The sequence below is a fragment of the Pholis gunnellus genome (genome assembly GCF_910591455.1).
Source record: "Pholis gunnellus genome assembly, chromosome: 14".
In the NCBI taxonomy this organism is placed as follows: Eukaryota; Metazoa; Chordata; class Actinopteri; order Perciformes; family Pholidae; genus Pholis; species Pholis gunnellus.
The window spans coordinates 13419303-13429414 of record NC_136541.1 but is presented as its reverse complement, the minus strand read 5'-3'; the positions used below and the strand labels follow the sequence as shown (position 1 = coordinate 13429414).

General features: G+C 43.3%; 1 protein-coding gene across 1 annotated transcript; it reads left to right on the top strand.

Annotated features, from left to right (window-relative positions):
- Positions 1-633: 633 nt before the first annotated feature.
- Positions 634-9754, top strand: LOC306705775 (uncharacterized protein; the record flags this gene model as incomplete). The annotated part of the gene is made up of 17 exons (XM_079172622.1): positions 634-2427; positions 3060-3192; positions 3522-3642; positions 3717-3821; positions 4532-4622; positions 4720-4857; positions 5089-5142; positions 5582-5682; positions 5897-6025; positions 6149-6245; positions 6334-6403; positions 6669-6799; positions 6892-7118; positions 7332-7394; positions 7536-7734; positions 8196-8387; positions 9087-9754. 17 exons carry the CDS (start codon positions 634-636, stop codon positions 9318-9320), a joined length of 3879 nt encoding a protein of 1292 aa, XP_079028748.1. The 3' UTR covers positions 9321-9754.
- Between the last annotated feature and the right edge of the window lie 358 nt (positions 9755-10112).

Sequence of the window (10112 nt, the reverse complement as noted above, 5' to 3'; positions counted from 1 at the left end):
ATTTCCGACCGCCCTCGAAAGCAGCGGTTGTCCACAGCACTTCATTGCTGCTCCACGGTCCGAACAAGTTAATTGTAAGTAGGTGTGTGACAAGAAATCCTGATGGTGACGTTTGGCGTTTTTGACGGTGCTCACAATCCTTAATCATCCAATTTCGTAAGTGTGACTGAAAATGTGAATGTTGATTTTAATTTTTGCATTGAGCTGCAAGTTATGAGTGAGCCACTTAAATTGTTTGTCTAGGCAGTCATTTGCATTAATGCTTTTTAGGGCCAGTTCACCTCAATGAATGTGTTGCACTTTACCTTTTCTCAAACCACTCTTCCAGGAGACTCTTGCTGAGGTGGTGATGGTAAATCAATATCTAAAGATTCCCTGATGACAATGAAGTTTCCATTCCAAGAGCCTGCCTTTGTCCCCTGCTGTCATCAAACAAATGCAGTATAACCTCTTAAAACACACTTGAACTTCTTAAAACACATATTCCAGCACATTCCTTGCCTTATTGCTACCTTTCCACTGTACCAGCAAATCGTCAAACATTATCTACCTGCTCAACATTTAGCTTTTAGCTATAAAAAGCTCCTCCCAGAGTTTTTTTTTCTCACTTCTTCAGAGAACCTCCATTCCCAGATGATGCGGACAGACAGCAAAGGCCGAAGCGCCTCCCCTCACAGGATAACCTATAAGTCTGACTTCCATGCCATCAAATGTTCATTTGACACTGCGACCAGTCTACAACCAGGAACCAAGACTGCTTCTGCCCAGCACTCTGCTGTGCACCCGGCCAGGCTGCCATCCAGCCTTTCGGATCCCATAATGTCCCACACCAGCACCATTGCCAGCACAGGCAGCAGAGGGAGAGTCCACAGCACCAGGGGGACCAAGATCAGAGACAACATCTTCCTACAAATGGACAACCAGCAGCTGAAAAAAGATGTTGATCCAGTGCAGAGTTCTGGCTCCACAACCCTCCTTACTCCCCACAATCCCACTCTACAGCTCCAAACTTCACCTTTCTCTGCATCCAGATGCTCAGTCCTCAGTTCCTCGTCTGTTCTGAACGCTGCGGCCAGCATTTCAACTCCAGAATCTTCTCTGCAAGATAAATCATCCAGATCGGAGGAGATTGTGGATATTGACAGAGCTGCTCTGGCTCAGAAGTTCTCTGTAACGCGGAGGTTGTTTGAGACCAAGGGGGTGAAGGTTGGAGGCGGTGGAGGGCAGGTTTCAAAAAGTATCGCTGGCTGGGGAAGCAAGGGGGCGGCAGGTGGGAAAGGAGAAGGGGAAGAGATGGAGGAAGACGAGAGTGAGAAAAGGAATCACACCGAAGAGGATAGCTTTAATAAAGACAAATCCATAAACCTACCCATCATAAATATTCCCTTGCCAAAGCCTACTGCACAGGCCTCGCTGACAAGTCACCATAAATCTCCCGTAGCGGATGGCCCTATATCATCCAACAGATCTCCCTCCTATCTTGGCAAACATGGTCGAACCATGGGATCACAAACGGAAGAAAAAAAGACGACAAGCCTCTTCTTGACCCCTGAGGAGCCAGTGAGGGCAGAACTAGTTGACGTGAAGAACGGGTCATCAGAAAGTGACGAGAATGAAGATGAAAAGGAGCGGAAAGAGGGCAAAATCTGTCTTAAGGATGAGGGGGTAAAGTACATGGACGAAGTTGCAGCAGAGACTGTGCAAGTTGATGATGTTTTGGAAAAGCCCAGCATGGAAACATCAACCTATGTGTTGGAAAACGGAGTGGAGCTGAGAGCGAGAGGAGGTAGGCCAGTTGTTCCCTCAGACGACCACAAGAAGGAGTTATCAACCAGCATGTCACGGAAAAGAGAGACCCATGATGATAGTGAAGGGGGAAGAGACAAGTATCAGCAGGTGAAGGAAGAATGGGAGGGTGAAAGGGAGGGGCAGACCAAACAGTTTTTGGCTGAGAAGTCGAGAGAAAACGGGGACACGGGGGAGAAAAAGACTGTTGTGGGAGAAAGTTGTGGAAGGGCCGAGAGAGGCATGATGCAAGAGGAGGACAATGACGAGGAAGTTAAGACACACGGTCAAGAGACGAAAAGAACTGAGAAAGAAGAAGGTTCAACGTCCGAGCTGCAAGAGGAGGTCAAGCGTGAGGAGGGCAGAGAAGGAAAAGATGTCGGAGGAGGAGGAGGCCAAGAGGACCAGACAGGACCTGCAGTAATCGGTGGGATTGAGAACAAGGCTTTTGTGTATGAGCAGGAATCTCACTCTCACCCAGAACATTTAGGACAGGAATGGGAAAACTCTGTACATGATAATCAGCTTTTATTGCATTATGAGGAAATTCCTGGTGTGCCTGAACTGGAGGAGGAGGATGTCGAGGATGCAGCAGAAGAACAGCAGAGGAGAAGGGTCAGGTTCACCTCAGAACCAATCAAGGTAAGGGAAACCCTTTTTGAAGAATGCAGGCTTTTTGAATGTATTATTCACTTAATTGACAGCTGCAGGGTGTCACTTGCTTTTACGCAAGCTCTGTATGGTAGATTTGTGTTACTGTGAGTTCCGGCTGGAGTTTCAATCCATCCGAGAGAAGCGTTCGCCCCAAGCCATGTTTCTAATCTATTAGAGGGAAGGAAAGGCAAGATCCCTCATGCTTCGTTCTGTCAGCACTCCGCTCAGAGGTGCCTCGACATAAAAAAGCACAGGAAACATTCCTGTGGGTGTGTATGGCATTTATAGGGCATCGCAAACTATTGGAGTAGCGGTCTGTGTAGTGTCAGCGACTAGAAGTTGTATGTGCGCATTGATATTATTTGAAATTGTCATGGATGTACAGTTTGTGTCGTCTGCACTTCCTGGTTCTCTCCCTCTCTCGCACTCTGGCAGATTTGCCAACATAAACAGTGTCTTGTTGTGTCAATAGCTGCAGATGGCCCTCTTTACAATCTGCTCAGTGGTGAACACATGTACAAGCTATCGATGCATAAAACAATATTTTCAGTAGGCCAAGATTTGACATGGGTCAAGGCTGTCGCAGTGACTTAAACCGTATATTGACTGCTGTCTTTTAGGTGTACATCACTTATTCTAATGTCGAGTACGACAGACGCAATGAAGACGTTGACCCGGTGGCCGCCTCAGCTGAGTTCGAGCTGGAGAAGAGAGTGGACAGCATGGATGTCTTACCTGTGGACATAGAGAAGGGTGTGTAGTTGCTCTTTCACACATCTGTCTTCCTTTTTGTTTTTAATGTATTTTTAGTGTCCATGTGTGTTTCCACATTAGGACCCAGAAGGGAGGTAAGAAATCATGCAGATGGTTGTGTCTGGTGGTAAATTGGGTTAGTTTAACTAAAAGAAAAAGGTTACAAGGCTGACGTATAATGGGTTGAATAACAGACTTATCACAATATTCTCACCTTATTCAAAGAACCAGGTTTTTCCTGAGAGTTACTTTTGATGGTGCAACAGTCTCTCCCTGACTAATGTTGTTTTATGAGGATAACTTCCTGATATTATATGTGTTCCTTCCAGGAGATGAGGGTCTGGGCATTAGTATAATAGGAATGGGTGTAGGAGCTGACCAGGGACTGGAAAAACTGGGAATCTTTGTCAAGACGGTCACTGAAGGAGGAGCAACACAGAAGGATGGAAGGTACATTTCAACGCCCGTCTCTTGTGTGCTGGGAATTGAGTTTGGCTCTAATATCAAGGAGATTTTCTTTCTAGGATTCAGGTGAATGACCAGATAGTGGAGGTGGATGGGGTGAGTTTGGTCGGGGTCTCCCAGCTGTTTGCAGCCACAGTCCTCAAGAATACGTCAGGCCTTGTCAAGTAAGTTATCATGTTTCAGTACCGTTCTCCCTATTTGTATACATGGCTAGAGATTGGTGATTCGGAGGCTATGTATTAGTGTATTTTATTTTTAGAGTTAAAAAAAAAACTGACAGTCAGACTTCTAAATGTTTGCTACATAATTGAAGTTATTTAAAGATGAAACAGTAGCAAGATAAATATAATTTTTCTCCACCTAGCTCTTTTTAAAGTGCCACACTCGTCTTTTTAAACACGACATCCAGGATGTTTTAGCGTATCGACTACACATGATATTCACTTAACATTCCTGCCAACCATTCTTAAGCATGTCACCGTGTTCAAACCGTCTGCCAGCCTTTCAGGTACTTACAAATAACTCTTAGTGGCATTTTCAAGACTGCTTTAACACCTGAGAGTACAGATCAGGAGGCCAGCCAATCAAAGCTGTTGATGCCAGAAGTGACCATGTTAACGTTTCCTCTTCAAAACATCCATCAACTTGTGAATGAGATGCTTTTCAGCCACCTCCAACATTTTAATATCACCAACATTAGTGTTTATATTTTTCACTGAGGTGTTAGTAGGAAAAGCAAAAGTATACATTATAATATGACTGCTTCAGTTTCAGGGGGGGGGGGGGTGTTAATTAATGTTATTTGCAACACCTGTGCTTTACCTGGATGTGGTGATTGCTCACAGCTGTGACTGATTTCTCTGTTCGGCTGCAGGTTTTTGATTGGGAGAGAGAAGGAGGGGGTGGAGAGCGAGGTGGCACGGCTGATCAATGAAAGCCTGGAAATGGATAAAACACCCAGAGAGGTGTGTTTTCTAAAAGAAGAGCGGAGCTTCAGTCGTGTTTACAGGTTCTATGTGGGTTGATTGTACTGTTTTTCTGCGTGTGTTTTTCTATATGAAGAGCGGAAGCGCAAGCGGGGACGAGGATAATGATGGTAGCCTTTCAGAGAAGTCAGAGGCCGAGGAGGAAGATGAAGAGGAAGACATGTCTGTTATTTCCAGTCTGGACAATTCCCAGCTCTGCCTCAAATACCAGCAGGTACGTAACAATCAACATGAGTTCATTGATTAACATTTATAAATCAGATGTATACACCAAGCCTTCAGTTGGATATCGGGTCAATACTAAATTAAAAGAGGGCTTTGAATCAGAGAAAAAAAACGAAAACACAAATACTGACACACAAGAGGTGTGTAAAACTAGTAACATTGTATATCCTCTCATATAAATTGTAGTATAATCACATTTTCACCCTTTCTGTCTTTATAGCTTCAGTCAAAACTACGGAGCAAAGCAGCCCAACTTCAACATGCTCGAGAAAAGGTAGGTCACTCATCTGAGATTGAGATCTCTCTCACACAAACCAATTACTGGTCTCACTTTACTACTTTTTTTGTTTTTTTCCACATTTGGAACAGTCTGACCCATTTAAGTGTGTATGAGATGGCTCGGTGTGGAGTTACTAGGACACGGGCCGTGTTCCAACACTGCTTTTTCTGCCTTTGCCTTGAAGTAATCACCGCTGTGACATAATTGGGTTGGCAGACTTTAGCCATTTAGTAGAAAATCTGTCTGTCTTCTACCCAACTGTGGTAGATCAGTGAGTTCTTCGTTTGTTATATCAAAACCTCTTTAAAGTAAGAGGATTTAAGAAGTGTATAAGTATAGTACTCATTTTTTTCCTTCCCTTTGTGCATATGACTGCTCTCACAGACATTCATAAAATCATACATAATCTATTCTTTTCACTCTGTCTACCAAGTTAAAGGCATGGGAGGGGCAGCACGTCGATTGGGAGAGCCAGAAGATTGAGCTGGAGCATGGAGTGGAGGATGGAGAGGAGAAAGCTGTGAAACTAGAGAAGTATGACGTTACCGACTCTATGCTTGTGACCATTTTACTACAGCATATGTCATTAGAGGTGTGTTTGCCACGATAATGGATCATTTATAAGTATATACAGATCCAGGTTAAAGACTTGATGGGAGCCTAAAGCTTGCAAAAGTAATGTAATGTTAAGAACAATTATGATGAAGATGATGATAATGGTTAAAGCCCCCCTCACTCTATTTATCAGGTATTGGCAGGAGGCCCAGACACTGTGCAGGGTTGTGAGCCAGCGACTGGCTGATGCCCAGAGCCAATCAGAAAGCTTGGAGATCAAATACAGCAAAGCCAAGAGACTGGTCAGAGAGTACCAGAGCAGGTATTCATAATCCATCCAATCCAGTTTATTTCTCTTGACAATATGGAATAACATTCTAAAATGACTGGGATGTATTTTGTGAGCTAGTTTAATTGCACCTTTTCAAATGTTTTTTTTTTCCAGAGAAGAGGACAGAGAGAAGAGAGAAGCAGAGTTGATAAGAGAAATGGTGGAGAGAGATAAGCTGCACAGAGAGACAGTTGAAAGACTACAAATCCAGGTGAGAGGAGATTGCTCAGTCCTGTATGGATTTACTTTGCTGAGCGTGCCATTTCTCTGTAGTCATTGTTTCACACTGCTTATCACAGATGGCACAGCTAGAGAGAAAAGAGGCTTCACCTGAAAGACAGAACCACTCTGTGGACACTTCAGTCACAGGTAAGCAGCTGAATTACAGTCACTGTAAAGCGGACTGTTTATGTGGCTGTCTGTCTTTTTGACTTTGTGTAGCTGCTGGCAAGTAAAACCACTATTTAATGTTTTGACCTTTTAATTATGTGTATGGCTTCAGAACCGGGACAATTCAAAGCTTTTTGTGGCATTCAAACAATGTAATCAAAGAGAGAAAATGAAACCTCTGGGATAAAAACATATTTTTTTTTTTTGACGGAGCAAAAGGAATTGTGTTTTGTCTCGGGTCCAGACTGGTATATTCCACTTCCTGATACGGGACTTCTGGACTCCAGCGCTCACAAAGCCAGAGCTCAGCTGGCCCAGAAATCCAAGCGCCACCCGCCCTCTCGAGACAAACTCAGAGAGAGCTTTAGAAAAAAGGTAGGAGACGGGAGGTCTAAAAATGTGACGTCTCTTTATTAGCCGTTTTTTGACCGTGAAACTCACACACGCACGTTATCTGTTGCTTTTAGAAATGTGACATTCAGAAGTCACAGGAGAGCCAATCGCTGTCTGCTCCCACAGCGACGCACAGGAGCAGCAGGAGTGACGTGTCCAGTACCTCGTCTTTCCCAGCCCTCAGCCCTCAACCTCCCAACAGCTCCGTCTTCACTCCTCCTACCTACATCACTGACGTCACTCCCTCACCATCCAAATCTTCCGCATCCAGAAAGTCCAAAAAGAAATTTCCAGACTTCAGGTGCAGGGTCTCTGTCGCTTTCTTTTGTCTTAGATCTCGGGGTCATAGTTCCTGGTTTCAAAGCCACAGTCGTTTGCACTCTCCCGTTCAGCCATCGCAAATGTCATGTTACTTGCCACAGTAGCTGGTTGAGAAGGGACACTGAGCAGTTTGCTGTTGGTATGCTTGTTCCTGATGCTTTTTTTAATAACTATAGTCCGTTTCTTCTTTCAGTGGCCTTCGCAAGTCTCTTAGCAAAAGGAGAAGTGAGAAACACTTCAAAAGGTCCATGAACAGGTTGGATAACGGGATAAATGGGTTTCTGTCTAGTACTGGATAACTTTTATTGAATTGCTGAAATTTCAGAAATTTGCTTAAAACGCATTTTTCACATTTTTAATTGAAATGTAAATATTGTTGTTGTGTTTTTTTAACCAGGGGTTCGTTTGACCTGGTGGATGGGCCTGCTGAAGTTTCTCCATCAGCTTCAGTAACCTCCATGCCTTCCTGCCTGCCCTTCCCCTGGTTTGGAGAGCGAGGGAGAGAAAAAGAAGTGGCCGGTGAGAGAGGCAGGGAGAGACTTCGGTCTGTGTCCAGCAGCAGCTTACCGTACATGACCACCACAGGTAGAGACCAGGTAAGAAAAGATGGACCGCTTCCCCTGCATGCCATCCTCCTCTTCTGTCTGAGCCATCTGATCTCAGTACGGCTGTAGATATCTCTCGTAAAGTTTCTCTTATCAGTTTTTAAAATAGCATGCAACAGATATGAACCAGAATGTGCAGGCAGCCTAGGTCTTCTCTTGGTTCCAGAGTATTGGCTCTCCAGTGGGCTGCTCCAGCATGGTGGGTCATGTCTCTGATCTCTCCCTCTCTGGACACTCTCCTGCTTTCACCTTTTCCTCCACCGAGGTGAGTCTGTCCTTCCCTTCTACTTTTTTCTTACTCCTTTCCCATGGAGCACTCATTGTCCAATCATTTTGTCTCCCCGAGCCTGCGCTCTCCTTTTTTTTTTCTTTTTTTAAATTACCGTTTTGTCTCGTCTCTGTCCTTCACTTCTCCTTACTCTGTCTGCGTATTGTCTCTGGTGTTCTGTCAGACGTTGGACGATGACCCAGTTCCCACCAATAACAACAACCACCAGTGGCAAAGTCGACCCATGTTGGAGTGGGACAACATGCAGGTGTGTCTGTGGTTAATTGCCATGAACATGGACGAGTACGTGTCTGAGTTCGCTGCCAGAGGTGTGGATGGGACACAGCTGCTCAACATGGACGGTGAGAAACTCAAGGTGAGTGGTTCAGGTGAAGGTGAGGGAAACAATGATTTATCAAATGTGGTAGGCAGGTACACTGATCACATTAAAGAACCCATTCCGGAATATTGCATTCTGATGTATATTGAGTTTTGTTTTTCTAGTTCGTATCTTTTATTTTTAAACATTTATGTACGATCTGAATTTAAAGTCTGAATGCTACTTGTTATCTATTTTCTGTTAAATTCAGTAAATAAAGTTGAGAAATAAAACTGGCCAGTATAAATATTTAGTAGGTTAATAAAAATCCGATGCAGATATATCGGGAGAACATAATAAGTATGTAAGATAAACATCACCTTGAAACTGGTTATTCAAAGAATTGTTACAAAGATACATACTGAGCGGAATATTTCAGCTTGTTAGTGTTCCTCAATAACCTCAAACGTATCTTTAATATATCTGTGCAGCAATGTCGTATTCATTTTGTACATGGTGATACTTTCCTGTGAGCTAATATACAGTAGGCCATGCTGATGTATTGGCAAGGCTCTACTGGTTATAACTACCTTTTTAAGTGAAACTGCCTCTGTCCCCTTTATTGAGTTTAAGTCACTCTCGTTGCCTATTTAACAATGAAATCTGGTTTAGTTTGAGGGTCATTGAGCTGAACCTGTAGAGTATCTTCTGTTTATATTTACATGCCCTGTTTCTCTGTCTTTTCTCTGCTGTCAGGCTCTGGGGGTGTGCAGTCAAAGCGACCGGTCTGCCCTCAAGAGGAAGCTGAAGGAGATAAAGAAAAGGGAGGAAAAAGGACAGAGGAAAGGAGAGAAGAAGCTGGAAAAGAAGACCACCGTTTTGGATAAGGAGGGCGAAGACAAAGAGAAAGCTAGGACGATGATGATGGAGAAGTCTGTAAAAGATGCCAGAGGCGGCAGCACAACTGTAAGAACTGAGTCACTCTTATAAAAAAAAAAAAAGAGAGGAGATACACCACCAGCATGAGGGCGTGTTTGCAGCACAACGCGCACAAAAATACACTTGAACTAATTTCTACTTAGTCAATAGAAACCGCTAGATGTACTGCACACCGTTGTTGTTCACATCTTAATATCGATTATTTAGGATACACGACACTGGTTGATTTTAATTGATGGAAAGATCTTTGGACCAGAGCAGAGGTCCAGCCCCAAAGGTCACACTCGCAGCAAATGTATGTCTCTCACTATGTGTCTGTTGTAAAGTGTGTGACATACTACTGTCTTAAAGTGATGTATTTCTTTTTTTATCATGAACCTTAAATTATCCTGAAAATGATTTTAATATTTAACGACGTGCTGCTTTTAGCACTCAGGTATTTGCTGTAAATGCTTTTTTTTATGTATTAATAAATAACTCTTTAAACCGCCTCCTTTTGCATTTAAATCATTCCTTTGACCTCCAATAATCACACATGTAAGACATGGATATGACGTTTAAAATTTTATTAAAGAAACTTTGTTCGCTCTTTATTTTTTACAGCCAGTGAATAAAAGGTCAATTCAGCAGAGGCTTGGCAGTATATTTAAAAACAGAGTGCTCGATCACTGTGAGAAGTTGCAATTCATTCATAAACTACAACTGATTGATCAACAGTTACAGTAGAAATGCTAAAAAAATATCCACTTTTACATTGGGGAAATGGCACATTTTGGTTAAAAATGGAAATAATAAAGATGGCCCTGTATGCAATTTGTTGACTCTTTGGCCTGTAGGGCACGT